General features: G+C 44.2%; 2 protein-coding genes across 2 annotated transcripts; both read right to left on the bottom strand.

The window, feature by feature from the left end:
* Positions 1-1,017: 1,017 nt before the first annotated feature.
* On the bottom strand, positions 1,018-4,461 carry LOC115118657 (CXXC-type zinc finger protein 5-like). Its single transcript, XM_029647337.2, has 3 exons — positions 3,499-4,461; positions 1,828-2,757; positions 1,018-1,456 (listed from the first exon to the last, which is right to left on the bottom strand). Exons 2-3 carry the CDS (start codon positions 2,623-2,625, stop codon positions 1,412-1,414), a joined length of 843 nt encoding a protein of 280 aa, XP_029503197.2. The 5' UTR covers positions 2,626-2,757; positions 3,499-4,461; the 3' UTR covers positions 1,018-1,411.
* Positions 4,462-4,534: 73 nt separating this feature from the next.
* zgc:110843 (uncharacterized protein LOC541492 homolog) lies at positions 4,535-16,756 on the bottom strand. The gene is made up of 3 exons (XM_029647338.2): positions 16,580-16,756; positions 5,432-5,628; positions 4,535-5,160 (listed from the first exon to the last, which is right to left on the bottom strand). Exons 1-3 carry the CDS (start codon positions 16,671-16,673, stop codon positions 5,071-5,073), a joined length of 381 nt encoding a protein of 126 aa, XP_029503198.1. The 5' UTR covers positions 16,674-16,756; the 3' UTR covers positions 4,535-5,070.
* Between the last annotated feature and the right edge of the window lie 1,400 nt (positions 16,757-18,156).

The following is an 18,156-nucleotide window of genomic DNA, read 5'->3' as shown; positions in this document are numbered from 1 at the left end:
TCTCTCTCTCTCTCTCCCTCCTGCCATCTTGCAGGGCAGCAGAGCCAGACTCTGCAGGCGTTTGGGGAGGCTCCAGACCTCGCGGCCAGCGGGTGACACAGATTTCCGGGGGAAGGGGGATTAATCTCCAAATTACTGGAAAGGCACAAGGGGAATCTGGAGATTCAGGAATATAAAATCCCTTTGTCCGCGAAATGAAGAAATGCACGATAGGACATGTTTCTTATTCAGTGGAAAACTGTAACAGTGTGCCTGTCTGCTTTTTACCCTGAGTTGGCAGGACTTCTGTAGGACACACACACACACTGGTTCTCTGTGATCCCCTGACTGAAGGCACACAGGAAGTGCAACCATGGCCCAATTATAGCGTGACATCTCGCCTTGCCATTTCCATGGTTACGCTGTCCACCATCCCCCGGAGCGAACTGTGGAAGATTAAGGTCCTATCTTATCAGCCATCGTCACGGCAACCCCCCCCGGTCTGTGTGAGCTGGACACTCTCTGCTTTCACCATGTTATTGAGGCCTTCACTGTGTGTGTGAGAATGAGTGTGTGTCTGCATACTACATGCTTGTGAATGAAATTGAAATTGAATCAGTGTGTGAACGGGAATGAGAGAGAGAGAGCGTGTGTGTGAATGGGAATGAGAGAGATAGAGCGTGTGTGTGAATGGGAATGAGAGAGAGAGTGTGTGCGTGAATGTGTTGAGTGTGTGGTGAGTCATGTGCGCATAGGTTTGGTATGTGTACTTTTTGGTCATATATGTGTGTGTGTGTCTGGAAGGTAGTGATAAGGACATCATGCATGCCTCCCCCCAAGACACACACACACACACCCCCACACATAAGCCTCACAGGAAATGGAGAGGGATCAGTCAGCCCCTGAAATACACAAAGAGACACTCTTGAAATACATACTCACCCCAACACACACATACTGTAGACAGGCAGTTTCCTTGTCTTTATTCAGAAGGCAGACCGTAGAGATGTAAGAACTAGACACTAATTATGACCTAAGTACATCTACTACTCATTCTTTATTAACTGTGACATGAATAGAAAAACAAACATAAACATCATATTATGACCAGTCTGTCCTTCTTGGTTTGGCTTTTACGGAAACATCCAGGTCAGAAGCTTCGATGACAAAATGTTCCAAAAATGGAATATAAAAAGGAATAACATTTTCTATTCATATACAATACTCTGTGCTTCATGAGATGCTTCCTGTTGGCCCGACAATATCTAAATCCATTGGTGTGACTTATCTTTCATTGGGTTTTCATCTTCATACTTCTGATTGTCGAAGGTTCTGTACTCTCCAAGCCAATCCAACAAGGCCAGCTGAATTTACTTTCTTTTCTAGGTCCAGAGTGCCAATGTTCATGATCACATTCCAAATAGACGGAATCCTATTGTAGCCATGGAAATGCTGCTCCTGATGGAAACACCATCTTCTATGAAAGGAGATGAAAGGGGTCAGAAAGCTGTGGTTCACTTAAAACACAAACACATGCATATAGACTACTACACCGGCCGAAAGTAACACACTAACATACACTACATGACCAAAGGTATGTGGACACCTGCTCGTCGAACATCTACATTTCAAAATCACACCTGTCAGCAACAGGTGTGGCTGAAATGGCCGAATCCAATCATTTGAAGGGGTGTCCACATACTTTTGCATATATAGTGTAGTGCAACTACAGTGGTATTACAGAGGTATATATTTTTTGGAGAGCAGTTGTCAGACCTCAGATAAAGTCAGACTGCCCTATTACTGCCCATTCTAAATAATAGTGTGTATTTATCCACTTCCTCTCACCTCGAACCCGGTGGCTGCCTTTTTCTTCAGCTGCTCACACTTCCTGTACTTGCAGATCTGGTGTCCAGTCTTGCGGTTGCGGCAGGCGCTGCACTCTTCACAGTTCCCTGTACGTCGACACGGCACACACTCCCCGCATCGCTTCCTCTTCCTTCTCCCAGCTCCCCCGCCGCCAGTGGACGAGCTCTCTCCTCGCAACACCTCCACACCCTCCCCAACGCCAGCTATCCCCATTGACCCTCCACCACTAGTCAGGAACCCCCCTCCCCCTGCCATCAGAGCAAACAGGCCTGGGTTCAAGGGGAACCAGGAGCAGCCTAGCAGTGGGAGGAAGTCTGCCACACAACCTGTGCCGTCCCCTTCAGCCCCGGACCCCCCCTCCATCTCCTCCCCTTCCACCCCAGCTTCCCCGGCCCCCAGCCCGCCCAGGGGGCCCTGGTCCCTGGGTGTGGGGGTCAGTGTCAAGGCCCCAGCCCTCATCAGCAGCTCTGCAGCATGTGCCAGGTGAAGACCACTGGGAGAGTCCCAGAGGTCTATGTTGGAGAGGTGGGCCCGGCGAGGCTTGTTCTGCCTGGGCTGGGTTGGCCTGTGCTGGGCTGCAGTGGGATGGAGGAGGCCCCTGACACCCATACTACTGGAGCTATGGCGGTGGGGTAGTCTGTTAGTGTTGTTGAGATATTCAGAGAGGGAGCAGGGATGAGAGCGCTTCAGGCTTCGTCTTAGAGGCTCACTGAGGATCCTATTGGCTCTCTGCTGCTCTGGAGAGGAAGGGCTAGACATGTCCAGGGTATCTGCCATACTGGGTGGGGGTGGGAGATGGCAGGGCAATGCCAAGGTTAGAGCGGTGACAGCAGTCCAGCTGTCAGTTAGCCAATCACAACTCTCTGACAGCTGTTATATTCCCATTATCCTCTCTGCCACCTTTATACCCTGTGGAGATGAACAGAGGAAGATGGAGGAGAGAGAAGAGGGGGAAGGAGATATGGAGGGAGACAGGGAAAAAGAGACAAAGAAAGCAGAGAGGGGGAGAAAATAAGTAGATGTTATTAGAGAGGCATTGGTCGATAGTTGGTTTTATTTTTAGTGAAGGAGACAATAATGACATTGTAATACACAGGCCTAAGTGTAATTAAGGGAATAATAGCCTATTTAATGTTTGAGTGAGCATGTAAAATGTCTTCAAAATATAGGCTACATCTGAGACTAAGAAATTATATATTTTGAATAACGTGACGCTTTATACATTTAAGTTATGATAGACTGCGTGTGGTTGCACTTGAGTTCCAAGGTGGACAAATCTATGCAATAATGGAATACCACAAACAAATAGCCTATTGCGCATATGCGCCAGTCAAATTTGGAGCGCGCATTTCGATTTGACTACTGTAGTTGTGATGTGAGCCAGGCTAGAGAATATACAATATCTACCTCTGAATGCCATCGAGTTCGAAACTACCTTTTGTCTAGACTCTGTGACAGTCCAGGGTACGCGCGCGCACGACACGGTCGCAATAGATACATAAAATACGCTATATTTCATCAATAAACGATAACGTGGGTGTTCGAGTGATGTAATTGGTAGTACTGTAAAGGTATGAATAGGTCATAACTCTCTCTTCAATATATTATTAATATCACATTAACACATCCTTTCGTAATTCGTGCACCTACCAATGCAATGCGAGCTGACCGGAGCCCCAGTGTCCAGTGGTTTGTCCGTGGTGTCTTCCACGAATATTGGAATAAATAAAGGGAGATGGAAAAAAAATAAGATATTGTTAACTATTAGACATATCCAATATTTATCTGCAGTGATCACACAAGAAAACGAAGCCGTAAACCATTTGTCCAATTCGGTAGCTGCACAGGTCCTTCGCCTTTCCCGTCTCGCATTCCCACCTCCTCGTGCCCGCCACTCACAGAGTGGAACATGCAAACACACTTCATAGATTTGGGGGGCGTCACACAAAAAGCGAACTGGAGTCATGGTCATGAGACCGCAGAAAAATGACCCCTTGACCACAATAGCAAATTCCTGTGCTCATTTAATTTCTGTGCCACACAACATTTTACAAAACCATAGAAAAAGACAGGTGACAAAGCCAAAGTCCTGAAATACAGGGCTAATTATCTTGGAAATAAAAAAAGGGATTGGAAAATGCTTTTTGAGACTGTTTATGGAATCACTTTCTGGCATGAATGAAATTCATGTGAGTTATTGTATGTTGTGTGTGTTCCTTCCCATGTCATGTGATGCTGGTGGAAGCCAGACTGTAACAGTGTATATGCCATCAGGCGAGAAGGGCGAGGGTGTTGTGGCCCGTTTAGAGCTGCACTGCAGCAGCCTCAACCTCGTACTTCTCAGGGTACTAAGCAGGGTAGTCCACTCCACCTCTTGTCAAGAGTCCTGCATTTTTGGCACACAGCCAGCTGTGGTGTGAGGCTGGGTGTGAGGCTGAGTGTGTGTGTGTGTGGCTGCCAGCCTAGGCAGCAATAACACGGAGAGGGGGCTGCCAAATCGTAATCCTCATGCCTGCTAGTTGAGCGAGAGCAGCTCCTAGCGGCTAGAGAAAATATTGCCTTGTGTCGGTGGGTAAAATGGCATACATTGGCGCACATAAACTGCTTTGCAGTGGGACATAAAATCAGCACCACATAATGTCGGCCTTTATACGTCTCAGGAAAGGAATGACAGTAGACACACAAGTCTGACCACTTTAAGAAAACTTTTATTCACAATATACGGGCCAAAATACATCACCCTCAAGTCTGTCATATCCACTAGAACATGTATTTCTTTTGGACATTAACAATACATATTCCTAAAGGTTGTACTTTGAACACTGGAATAGACAATAGTCTTAGAGGGGAAATGAAAGTGCCCTCTTGTGTCAGAGAATGTCGAAATAAAGGGTAGCACCTTCCCCACTCTCAGTCACGTATTATTCATCTCGTAGTTAAGACCATTAAGACCAATGGCTCAATAACATTAATTACATGAGCTTCTAAGACACAAATCATATCATGTAACATTCCTTTGGGGTTTTGACTGTGGGTTGTATGAAAGCGGTTTGAGTAAGAGTGCTGCTCTGCGTGGTTGGATCCTGCCATGATTCTGTTCATCTGTACGACCTCTGGTTGGATATGGCAAGTGATCGTTTGACTCTGGTGTATGTGGCATGTGACTGAATGGTGTTGAATGATGATTTGATGGGAGGGACGAGAAGGGGAAAGGGAGGTTGGTTAAGCATCCTTCTTCTTGATGATGAGGGGACCCACGTTGTCCCCAGTGATCTCATTGTGCTTGGTATGGGAACCATCACAGTAGGGGAACTGTGGGGAAATTGAAAAAACTTCGATACCCAAAGGGGAAATTTACACAAAGAAGTAAATAACACAAGGTATAATCTCACCAGCCATCGCCTTAAAAATCACATAAAACTACACTTCGCAAAACGGCCAAAGAGCAAATTATATTTGATAATGATAGTGAATAATTTGCCCTGAGACATGACTATAGACTGCTATGGCATCCAACTATGGCACCAGGGACCATAGGAGTCTACAGCCAAGTCTCAAGGCAAATAAAGGAAGAAGTGCCTACCTTCTTGGACCTCCAGCAGCGACAGTAGACGGCCTTGCTGCCAATGTCTTCTATGTCGAAGCTGTGCACCACCTTGGCACTGTCCTTACACACACAGGTGTTGACCTGGCTTTTCTTACGCCCAGTGAAGTACCGGCTAACCAGGAAGCCACCTAGAGCAGCCGCCACAACCACTGGCACTAGGACAGTCAGCTGGTCTGAAATTCAAGAACACATACAGGCATACATAAACAGAGAGAATGCACATGTACACTGTTAGCAGTTTTTGTAATTTTATCAGTAACTTACTGTATTAATCAACAGTATGACAATGTTTAACTGAATGTAGTTGTTGACCATAGAATGCACAGTAAAATACCATACATTGTTTTACAGCACACTGTACGACCTTTCTGTCATTTCAACAGTAAAACACAGTAGAATGCACAGTGAAATACCATAAATGTGTTTTACAGTATTAATAATGGTGCATTGTGGGGAAATGTTTGTGGGCGGGGAATATTAAACATATTTTAAGGCATGCCTTGTAAGAGCCTATATTTGTTGCACCTGTGAGTGAGAATGCAGTACCCCCACATAATACAGTAATATACTGTATTTTAGGAATTCTACAATCCTTGTTCTGAAAATCTACAGTAACATACTGGACATTTAGCAAATCTGACCATAATTCTATCCTCCCGATTCCTGCTTACAAGCAAAAACTAAAGCAGGATGTACCAGTGACTCGCTCAATACGGAAGTGGTCAGATGATGCGAATACTACGCTACAGGAATGTTTTGCTAGCACAGACTGGAATATGTTCTGGGATTCACCCAATGGCATTGAGGAGTATACCAACTCAATCACCGGCTTCATCAATAAGTGCATCAACGATGTTGTCCCCACAGTAACTGTACGTGCATTTCCCAACAAGAAGCCATGGATTACAGGCAACATCCGCACCGAGCTAATGGCTAGAGCGTCCGCTTTCAAGGAGTGGGACACTAATCCATAAGTTTATAAGAAATCCCGCTATGCACTCAGACGAACCATCAAACAGGCAAAACATCAATACAGGACTAGATTGAATCATACTACACTGGCTCTGATGCTCATTGGATGTGGCAGGGCCTGAAAACTATTATGGACTACAAAGGGAGAACCAGCCGCGAGCTGCCCAGTGACCCGAGCCAACCAGACAAGCTAAATGCCTTTTATGCTCGCTTTGAGGCAAGAAACACTGAAGCATGCATGAGAGCACCAGCTGTTCCGGACGACTGTGTGATCACGCTCTCCGTGGCCGATGTGAGCAAGACCTTTTTAAACAGGTCAACATTCACAAAGCCGCAGGCTCAGATGGATTACCAGGACGTGTACTCAGAACATGCGCGGACCAACTGGCAAGTGTCTTCACTGATATTTTCAACCTCTCCCTGGCCGAGTCTGTAATACCCACATGTTTCAAACAGACCACCATAGTCCCTGTACCCAAAATGGCGAAGGTAACCTGCCTAAATGATTACCGCCCCGTAGCACTCACATCGGTAGCCATGAAGTGCTTTGAAAGGCTGGTCATGGCTCACATCAACACCATCATGCCAGAAACCCTAGACCCACTCCAAATCGCATACCGCCCCAACAGATCCACAGATGACGCAATCTCAATTGCACTCCACACTGCTCTTTCCAACCTGGACAAAAGGAACACCTATGTGAGAATGCTGTTCATTGACTACAGTTCAGTGTTCAAGACCAAATTCCCTACAAAGTTCATCACTAAGCTAAGGACCCTGGGACTAAACACCTCCCACTGAAACTGGATCCTGGACTTCCTGACGGGCCACCCCCAGATCGTAAGGGTAGGCAGCAACACATTTGCCACACTGATCCTCAAAACTGCGGTTCTTCAGGGGTGCGTGCTTAGTCCCATCCTGTACTCCCTGTTCACCCATGACTATGTGGCCAAGAACGACTCCAACACCATCATTAAGTTTGCTGACGACCCAACGGTGGTCGGCCTGATCACCGACAACGATAAGACAGCCTATAGGGAGGAGGTCAGAAACCTGGCAGTGTGGTACCAGGACTACAACCTCTCTCTCAATGTGAGCAAGACAAAGGAGCTGATCATGGACTATAGGAAAAGGCAGGCCGAACAGGCCTCCATTAACATCGACGGGACTAAAGTGTAGCAGTTCGAGAGTTTCAAGTTCTTTGGTGTCCACATCACCCACAAACTATCATGGGGCCAAGCTTCCTGACATCCATGACCTATATAGTAGGCTGTGTCACAGAGGAAAGCCCCCAAAAATAGTCATAGACTCCAGTCACCCAAATCATAGACTGTTCTCTCTGCTACCGCATGACAAGCGGTACTGGAGCTCCAAGTCTAGGACCAAAATGCTCCTTAACAGTTTCTACCTCCAAGCTTTAAGACTGCGGAACAAACTAAAATAATCAAGCTTTTTTGGTTAGCACATGATTCCATATGTGTTATTTCATAGTTTTGATGTCTTCACTATTATTCTACAATGTAGAAAATAGTAAAAAAAAAAAAAAAGAAAACCTTTGAATGAGTAGGTGTGTCCAAACTTTTTACTTGTATTGTATGTTGACACCAGCTCGACGAACTTCTCATTCCAAAATCATGGGCATTAATATGGAGTTGGTCCCCCCTTTGCTGCTACAACAGCCTCCACTCTTCTGGGAAGGCTTTTCATTAGATGTTGGAACATTGCTGCAGGGATTTCAAATCAAATCGTATTTGTCACATGCGCCGAATACAACAGGTGTAGAGCTTACAGTGAAATGCTTACTTTACAAGCCCTTAACCAACAATGCTATTTCAAGAGAAATACCCCCCAAAAAGGAAGAGATAATAATAACAAATGATTAAAGAACAGCAGTAAATAACAATAGCGGGGCTATGTACAGGAGGTACCGGTACAGAGTCAGTGTGCGGCGGCACCGGTGTCGAGGTAATATGTACATGTAGGTAGAGTTATTAAAGTGACTATGCATAGATAATAACAGTGAGTAGCAGTAGCAAAGAAGGGGCAATGCAAATAGTCTGGGTAGCCATTTGATTTGCTTCCATTCTGACACAAGAGCTTTAGTTAGGTCGGGCACTGATGTTGGGCGATTAGGCCTGGCTCGCAGTCAGTGTTCCCATTCATCCCAAAGGTGTTCGATGGGGTTGAGGTCAGGGCTCTGTGCAGGCCAGTCAAGTTCTTCCACACCGATCTCGATAAACCATTTCTGTATGGACCTCGCTTTGTGCACGGTGGCATTGTCATGCTGAAATGGGAAAGGGCCTTCCCCAAACTGTTGCCACAAAGTTGGAAGCACAGAATCATCTAGAATGTCATTCCCTTCACTGGAACTAAGGGGCTTAGCCCAAACGATGAAAAACAGCCCCAGAACATTATTCCCACCAAATGTTTTATTTGGCACTATGCATTCAGGCAGGTACCGTACCGTTCTCCTGGCACCTGCCAAACCCGGATTTGTCCGTCAGACTGCCAGATGGTAAAGTGTAATTCATCACTCCAGGCGGCGAGCTTAACACCACTCCCAGCCGACGCTTGGCATTGCGCATGGTGAACTTAGGTTTGTGTGTGGCTGCTCGGCCATGGAAACCAATTTCACGAAGCTCCTGACAAACAGTTATTGTGTTGACGTTACTTCCAGAGGCAGTTTGGAACTTGGTATTCACTGTTGTAACCGAGAAGAGACGATTTTTACGCGCTACGCACTTCAGTACTCGGCAATCCCGTTCTGCGAGCTTGTATGGCCTACCACTTCACAGCTGAGCCGTTGTTGCTCCTAGATGTTTCCACTTCACAATAACAGCACTTCCAGTTCACTGGGGCAGCTCTAGTGGGGCAGAAATTTGATTAACTGACTTTTTGGAAAGGTGGCATCCTGTGATGGTGCCACTTTAAAATTCACTGAGCTCTTCCGTAAGGCCATTCTACTGTCAATGTTTGTATATGGAGATTGTATGGCTGTGTGCTCGATTTTATACACCTGTTAGCAACAGGTGTGGCTGAAATAGCAGAGTCCACTAATGTGTACATATATATATATATTGTATATTAATGTGTGCCTTAAGTGGCTATATTTGTTGCACCCATTAGTGAGAGTACTGTACCAATTTAAGTGATATGTGGTAGTAGTTCCCTAACAATTAAATGTATATAGGGATCAAATCAGAGTGGTGTCACACCTTAAACCTTTTTATGTTTTAATATTTTCCCATGTCCATTTGATCTGTGTTGCCCTGTAATCACAGCCAGTTTGTAAGCCTTTGGTTAGGCCTCTAGAAGTGCAAGTGATGTAAAACACCTAGTTTTCATGAATATGCTGTTATATGCAAAAACCTACAGCCAACCTGCTTGCTATAGTCCCTTGTAATTAAAAAAATATATATAACATTTTCTTGCAGTTTAAAATGAACTTTTACAGTGTTTCATTGCTCTGCCATCAAGTTACCGTGAAAATGATTAACTACAACATGTTCAGTAACGGTTAAAGAAACGTTTTACTTGTAAATTAGATTACAGTAAAAATATTGGTACCAAAAAATGTACTACTGTGAAATGGATTACAGTAGCTGTACTGGCCAATTGCTGCCAGTAAATTACTGTACATTTTACAGGAAATGTTTTACAATGTACAGATCAAAAGTCAGAAAATGCATATTTTTTTAATATTTTTTTTATTTCACCTTTATTTAACCAGGTAGGCTAGTTGAGAACAGGTTCTCATTTGCAACTGCGACCTGGCCAAGATAAAGCATAGCAGTGTGAACAGACAACACAGAGTTACACATGGAGTAAACAATTAACAAGTCAATAACACAGTAGAGAAAAAAGGGGGAGTCTATCTACAATGTGTGCAAAAGGCATGAGGAGGTAGGCGAATAATTACAATATTGCAGATTAACACTGGAGTGATAAATGATCAGATGGTCATGTACAGGTAGAGATATTGGTGTGCAAAAGAGCAGAAAAGTAAATAAATAAAAACTGTGGGGATGAGGTAGGTGAAAATGGGTGGGCTATTTACCAATAGATTATGTACAGCTGCAGCGATCGGTTAGCTGCTCAGATAGCAGATGTTTAAAGTTGGTGAGGGAGATAAAATTCTCCAACTTCAGCGATTTTTGCAATTCGTTGCAGTCACAGGCAGCAGAGTACTGGAACGAAAGGCGGCCGAATGAGGTGTTTGCTTTAGGGATGATCAATGAGATACACCTGCTGGAGTGCGTGCTACGGATGGGTGTTGCCATCGTGACCAGTGAGCTGAGATAAGGCGGAGCTTTGTCTAGCATGGCCTTGTAGATGACCTGGAGCCAGTGGGTCTGGCGACGAATATGTAGCGAGGGCCAGCCGACTAGAGCATACAAGTCGCAGTGGTGGGTAGTGTAAGGTGCTTTAGTGACAAAACGGATGGCACTGTGATAAACTGCATCCAGTTTGCTGAGAAGAGTGTTGGAAGCAATTTTGTAGATGACATCGCCGAAGTCGAGGATCGGTAGGCTAGTCAGTTTTACTAGGGTAAGCTTGGCAGCGTGAGTGAAGGAGGCTTTGTTGCGGAATAGAAAGCAGACTCTTGATTTGATTTTCGATTGGAGATGTTTGATATGGGTCTGGAAGGAGAGTTTGCAGTCTAGCCAGACACATAGGTACTTATAGGTGTCCACATATTCAAGGTCGGAACCATCCAGTGTGGTGATGCTAGTCGGGCATGCGGGTGCAGGCAGCGATCGGTTGAAAAGCATGCATTTGGTTTTACTAGCGTTTAAGAGCAGTTGGAGGCCACGGAAGGAGTGTTGTATGGCATTGAAGCTCGATTGGAGGTTAGATAGCACAGTGTCCAATGACGGGCCGAAAGTGTATAGAATGGTGTCGTCTGCGTAGAGGTGGATCAGGGAATCGCCCGCAGCAAGAGCAACATCATTGATATATACAGAGAAAAGAGTCGGCCCGAGAATTGAATCCTGTGGCACCCCCATAGAGACTGCCAGAGGACCGGACAACATGCCCTCCGATTTGACACACTGAACTCTGTCTGCAAAGTAATTGGTGAACCAGGCAAGGCAGTCATCCGAAAAACCGAGGCTACGGAGTCTGCCGATAAGAATATGGTGATTGACAGAGTCGAAAGCCTTGGCAAGGTCGATGAAGACGGCTGCACAGTACTGTCTTTTATCGATGGCGGTTATGATGTCGTTTAGTACCTTGAGTGGGGCTGAGGTGCACCCGTGACCGGCTCGGAAACCAGATTGCATAGCTGAGAAGGTACGGTGGGATTCGAGATGGTCAGTGACCTGTTTGTTGACTTGGCTTTCGAAGACCTTAGATAGGCAGGGCAGAATGGATATAGGTCTGTAACAGTTTGGGTCCAGGGTGTCTCCCCCTTTGAAGAGGGGAATGACTGCGGCAGCTTTCCAATCCTTGGGGATCTCAGACGATATGAAAGAGAGGTTGAACAGGCTGGTAATAGGGGTTGCGACAATGGCGGCGGATAGTTTCAGAAATAGAGGGTCCAGATTGTCAAGCCTAGCTGATTTATACGGGTCCAGGTTTTGCAGCTCTTTCAGAACATCTGCTATCTGGATTTGGGTAAAGGAGAACCTGGAGAGGCTTGGGCGAGGAGCTGCGGGGGGGCCGGAGCTGTTGGCCGAGGTAGGAGTAGCCAGGCGGAAGGCATGGCCAGCCGTTGAGAAATGCTTGTTGAAGTTTTCGATAATCATGGATTTGTCGGTGGTGACCGTGTTCCCTAGCCTCAGTGCAGTGGGCAGCTGGGAGGAGGTGCTCTTGTTCTCCATGGACTTCACAGTGTCCCAGAACTTTTTGGAGTTGGAGCTACAGGATGCAAACTTCTGCCTGAAGAAGCTGGCCTTAGCTTTCCTGACTGACTGCGTGTATTGGTTCCTGACTTCCCTGAACAGTTGCATATCGCGGGGACTGTTCGATGCTATTGCAGTCCGCCACAGGATGTTTTTGTGCTGGTCGAGGGCAGTCAGGTCTGGAGTGAACCAAGGGCTGTATCTGTTCTTAGTTCTGCATTTTTTGAACGGAGCATGCTTATCTAATATGGTGAGGAAGTTACTCTTAAAGAATGACCAGGCATCCTCAACTGACGGGATGAGGTCAATGTCCTTCCAGGATACCCGGGCCAGGTCGATTAGAAAGGCCTGCTCACAGAAGTGTTTTAGGGAGCGTTTGACAGTGATGAGGGGTGGTCGTTTGACTGCGGCACCGTAGCGGATACAGGCAATGAGGCAGTGGTCGCTGAGATCCTGGTTGAAGACAGCGGAGGTGTATTTGGAGGGCCAGTTGGTCAGGATGACGTCTATGAGGGTGCCCTTGCTTACAGAGTTAGGGTTGTACCTGGTGGGTTCCTTGATGATTTGTGTGAGATTGAGGGCATCTAGCTTAGATTGTAGGACTGCCGGGGTGTTAAGCATATCCCAGTTTAGGTCACCTAACAGAACAAACTCTGAAGCTAGATGGGGGGCAATCAATTCACAAATGGTGTCCAGGGCACAGCTGGGAGCTGAGGGGGGTCGGTAGCAGGCGGCAACAGTGAGAGACTTATTTCTGGAGAGAGTAATTTTCAGAATTAGTAGTTCGAACTGTTTGGGTATGGACCTGGAAAGTATGACATTACTTTGCAGGCTATCTCTGCAGTAGACTGCGACTCCTCCCCCTTTGGCAGTTCTATCTTGACGGAAGATGTTATAGTTGGGTATGGAAATCTCTGAATTTTTGGTGGCCTTCCTGAGCCAGGATTCAGACACGGCAAGGACATCAGTGTTAGCAGAGTGTGCTAAAGCAGTGAGTAAAACAAACTTAGGGAGGAGGCTTCTGATGTTGACATGCATGAAACCAATTAATAGCCCAGGCTTTTATTTGCTGAAAATACTGAACACAACAGGCACTTATTAGAGAAAGGTTCTATAAATTTTACATGTACTGAATAAAAATCGAATGTTTCCGTCGCATTTTCAACTCTATGGATAGTTTGTCAAACTGTTGCGTTACATAGCAAATGTCTCTACTCTAGTCTTGGCACGTGCGCTGTAGCCAACAGCTGGCAGATACAGTGCTGGTAGGCTAGACTACATGATGAGATTATAGATAAGAGTGAGAATGTTTTAATTTGTCAAAACGGCAGTCAAGCATTGATCATCATGTCACCAGAATAAGACCCTGGAAATGCATCAGAAAGGAGCATCATCAAGCACTTTCACCAACCTGTGAAGTTCATCATCATTTATTTCATCTGGAGTGTCATTTAAACTGCATGGTTTCCCGAGTTGTTGTGGGAGGACCACACACGTCATCGCCTGGCTTCAAGTTTACTTCGATAGAAAGGTGTTTCCATCGTCATTGCTCGCATAATTAATTTTAAAGACACAAAAAATCCCATCATGTCGAATGAACAAATGATCTGTCGGCATTTATGAGATTGTACCGAAACTTCCTGTTTCCATCAGAGCTGTCATTTAAAAAAAATATGGTATGGCTTTACTCACATAAAATCTGTCGATGGAAACGTGGTAACTGACAGAAAATTATTCTCCTCTATGACTGTGCGTTTTTGGCAGTTCTGACTTTCGCCACTAGAGGGCGATCAGTCCATTTCTGGGGGTCTGTACTCCCAAAGTTGTTGACTGTTTTTGTGCTTGCCAGTTAGCTAGCAATTCTCAGCTGTTACCAGCACTGAGGTAAAATAAGAACTTTAGACTGTCGAAGATTTTTGACTGTTGTTTTCAAGGTAATTATCATGCTGAAACATGAGGTGGGCCAACATGGCAGATGAGGGGCACAACAATGGGCCTCAGGATCTCGTCTCGGTATCTCTGTGCATTCAAATTGCTGTAAATAAAATGCAATTGTATTTGTTGTCCGTAGTTTATGCCTGCCCATACCATAACCCTACCACCACGGGCCACTCTGTTCACAACGTTGACATCAGCAAATGGCTTACCCACACGATGCCATACACGTGGTCTGTAGTTGTGAGGGCGGTTGGATGTACTGGCAAATTCTCTAAAATAACGTTGGAGGCGGGTTATGGTAGAGAAATTAACATTCAATTCTCTGGCAACAGCTCTGGTAGACATTCCTGCAGTCAGCATACCAATTGCATGCTCCCTTAAAACTTGAGATATCTGTGCAATTGTGTTATATCCACATTTTAGAGTGGCCTATAATTGTTCCCGCACAAGGTGCACCTGTGTAATGATCATGCTGTTTAATCAGTTTCTTGATATGCCACACCTGACAGGGGGATGGATTATCTTGGCAAAGGGAAAATACTAACAGAGATGTAAACACATTTGAGCACAACATTTGAGAGAAATAAGCTTTTTGTGTATATGACATTTTGGGGGGTATTGTTTATTTCAGAACACTTTACATCTTCCGTTTATATTTTTGCTCAGTGTAAAATGTGTATATCTTATGTTGTGAGTGATGGGGGTAAAAAAAAAAAATCGAGCTTCAAGACAGGAACCCTAATCCCTTGGTTAGCAGCCAATGCCTAGCAGTTTCTTACAGGCGATAAAAACAGATTGCCATCATTTTTTAAACAACACTCAAACATTAAACCTCTTAAACAATTCATGGTAACCTCATAAATAATTTATTTAGACCCCACATTTATTTGAAACGTGTTTATTTTCTGAAATCAATGTGTGCATTTGGTTCACTGTTTGCTGAAATTAATGTGTGCCCTTGAACGGCTATTAAAAGGGACAGGCAGCTATTTGAGACTGCGTTTAATTAAAGTTAAGGTATGCAGAAAGGATTTTCACCTTACAGAAGACCAGGTTTTCCTCTTTAACTTTGTAATAAAGGTCTATAAACAACACTATTACTAAAGTTACGTTTTTTGAAACGCTATTATGGAAGCATACTAGGGCAAAATGTAATGGATTTCGTCCTCCTCTTCTGAGGAGGAGTAGCGAGAAGGATCGGAGGACCAATTTGCAGCGTGGTAAGTGTCCATAATGTTTATTTAAATACATAAACTGAACACTACGAAATACAAAACAATAAACGTGAAATGAACGAAACAGTCCCGTGAGGTACTAATACGGAAGACAAACACCCACAACTCAAAAGTGAAACCAGGCTACCTAAGTATGATTCTCAATCAGGGACAATGATTGACAGCTGCCTCTGATTGAGAACCATACTAGGCCGAACACAGAAATCCAAAATTATAGAAAAACGAAAATAGACAACCCACCCAACTCACGCCCTGACCATACTAAAACAAATATATAATAACAAAACTAAGGTCAGAACGTGACACTATAGGACAGGTCCGGGGTAAAAGGCCTATTCTCTGTGCTGTTTTTAATATATGAATATATGCGCACGTAGCCTATTAGTGTATCACAACACAATAAATGTGGCTAGACTAAACGCCTCTTTTTATTTTAAGATGTGGAAAGATTAGCCTACTATGGTAGGTTTACATTGCCATGGCGATTAGAATGGACATCTTAGACATTGGTTTTAAACATAACAATACTTCTCTAGCAGGACCGACTGCCACAACTGCCCCAATATATTGCCTGGCCTTTAGCCCCACATAACCCGCTATGAAATCTGATATCGCGGCACTGCTGGGCCAACATGCGTTCTGGAGCTCTGCGCATGCACGTAAACAGAGAAAGGCGATTTACTGGTTGGAATCTACAAATGAGCAAGAACTGTTGAGCACAGGCTACAGCGGCTTAGCTGCCGAAGTAATGGCCACACACAAAACACCTGACAGACTAGCGAGGTGCACTAGGCTGACTGGTGGTAAGGTTGTCCTAACCTAAATTGATTGGTGAATGTCCACTGTCCTGATCAACAACCTGCTACGCAACTGACTATATTTATGGCTTCTCTCAAATGGTTGCTTTCAAGTATCATTGGGTGCAATGGGCTAATGATTGTAGTAAACAAGGTAAATGTCCTTATATTTAGGCTACATAACTTGTGCTTACAGGGACTGGAGCTGTGCCTAAATACGGCAAGTGTTTTGAATAGATCAACTGTTCATTATTAATAGACAGACTATTCACAGGGTGTATTCATAAAGTTCACTTAGGCAGCCGTTAACTTAGAGAACTATAAAAGCATTTGCTTTACCTTTAGATATCTGGAATCCATGACTCTCGATTACTACTGGGCTTGACATTGGCAACGATGGGATTGGAGGTAACGGTAAACCTTGGATTGTCATCCTGTCGGTTGGTCGGTGTTATGTTTGGGTCTTGCGCACCAAGGTCAATCAGAATAAATCTGAACCCTGTCCTTTCTGGCCGACTGTACCAGCCCAGACTGAACGACGTCACTGGTGTTATGACCAATAGGACCGGCCAATCAATCCCATTATTAAAATGGTTACAAGCTAACTGTAGGTCAGGGTTCGCCAACTAACCGCCCGCGGCCCATTTATTTTGGCCTCAACTTTTCGGAGCAAATAAACATATTTAATAATCTTCATTGTTGGACACAAAAAACGGTTAAACACGAGCAAATAAGCTACATGTGATTTTAATTTGTGAAATCTGTTTCACAGTATTCCCGTGCATAAGAGATATGTGATTTTATACAAATGAAATTGTTTTAGTCAAATATATCTGTATGCAGAAAAAAAAACGTTTTGCTCGCGCTGTATATATCGGTCCCCTAATGCAGCATTAGTAAAGCCCTACTTTTGTGATTGTTTTATTTACTAAATATATTTGAGTGTTTACCAGCGTTTGTAACTAGAACCTGACAATTATCTGTACAAAACAGTAATTTTGATAATACTTGTGGAATATAAAAATACTTGCTTGATATGCTTTCCAGTTTCTTGAAATACTTTGCAAATACAATTTATTTCTGTGAAAACTGAAATGGTCTATTCATTCCTTTTACATTTTTGTACTGTGTATGCTTTTATCCAGAGCAATTTACAGTAATGAGTGCTTACTTGTTCGTACTGGTCCCCCGTGAGAATTGAAACCACAACCCTAGCATTGCAAACACCATGCACTACCAACTGAGCCACATCACAAACCATTTGATGTCGCAATGAACTCAATTACTGTATTGTGCATTGTTATTCATGGTGATGGAAAGTCAACAGGTACAAAGGTATGACTAGCCTATGGACAATACATTAATGTACATTGACGTTGTGGTTTGAAAGGATGGTAAATTAATACTGCACAAAAAGTTATCTTCCCATTTTATCAACAATATTTAATTTGATGTGGATGTTTTGTGTCTTTGCCCATAACTTTATGTTTGAGGACAGACAGGGTTTTGTGCTTTCTGGAGTCCAATAGAATGACAACCGCAGAGAAAGTGACAGGGAAACAATGCTTACAATTCCAACTATTGAATCCTGCAAGATACTGCTCTAAATTACACAACTACCTTTTTGGCAAAGCAGAAAAAATGCTTTTGCCTGTGCTACATATGTAAACTCAGCAAAAAAAGAAACATCCCCTTTTCAGGACCCTGTCGTTCAAAGATATTTGGATTTTTACAAATGAACTTCACAGATCTTCATTGTGAAGGGTTTAAACACAGTTTCCCATGCTTGTTCAATGAACCATAAACAATTAATGAACATGCACCTATGGAACGGTCGTTAAGACACTAACAGCTTACAGACAGACAGTAGGCAATTAAGGTCACAGTTATGAAAACTTAGAGGACACTAGAGGCCT

Source organism: Oncorhynchus nerka, linkage group LG6 (genome assembly GCF_034236695.1).
Source record: "Oncorhynchus nerka isolate Pitt River linkage group LG6, Oner_Uvic_2.0, whole genome shotgun sequence".
Lineage (NCBI taxonomy): Eukaryota > Metazoa > Chordata > Actinopteri > Salmoniformes > Salmonidae > Oncorhynchus > Oncorhynchus nerka.
The sequence above is the reverse complement of the archived record's forward strand: the minus strand, read 5'-3'. Positions and strand labels throughout refer to the sequence as shown.

What these genes read in the sequence shown, in the direction of transcription:
- LOC115118657 (XM_029647337.2), bottom strand. Translation starts at nt 2,625, where the DNA reads ATGGCAGATACCCTGGACATGTCTAGCCCTTCCTCTCCAGAGCAGCAG. An exon ending in AGGCAGCCACCGGGTTCGAG is followed by an intron (nt 1,457 to 1,827) that starts GTGAGAGGAAGT and finishes CTCCTTTCATAG; the next exon opens with AAGATGGTGTTTCCATCAGG.
- zgc:110843 (XM_029647338.2), bottom strand. Translation starts at nt 16,673, where the DNA reads ATGACAATCCAAGGTTTACCGTTACCTCCAATCCCATCGTTGCCAATG. An exon ending in TGGATTCCAGATATCTAAAG is followed by an intron (nt 5,629 to 16,579) that starts GTAAAGCAAATG and finishes CTTGAATTTCAG; the next exon opens with ACCAGCTGACTGTCCTAGTG. An exon ending in GCTGCTGGAGGTCCAAGAAG is followed by an intron (nt 5,161 to 5,431) that starts GTAGGCACTTCT and finishes ATTTCCCCACAG; the next exon opens with TTCCCCTACTGTGATGGTTC.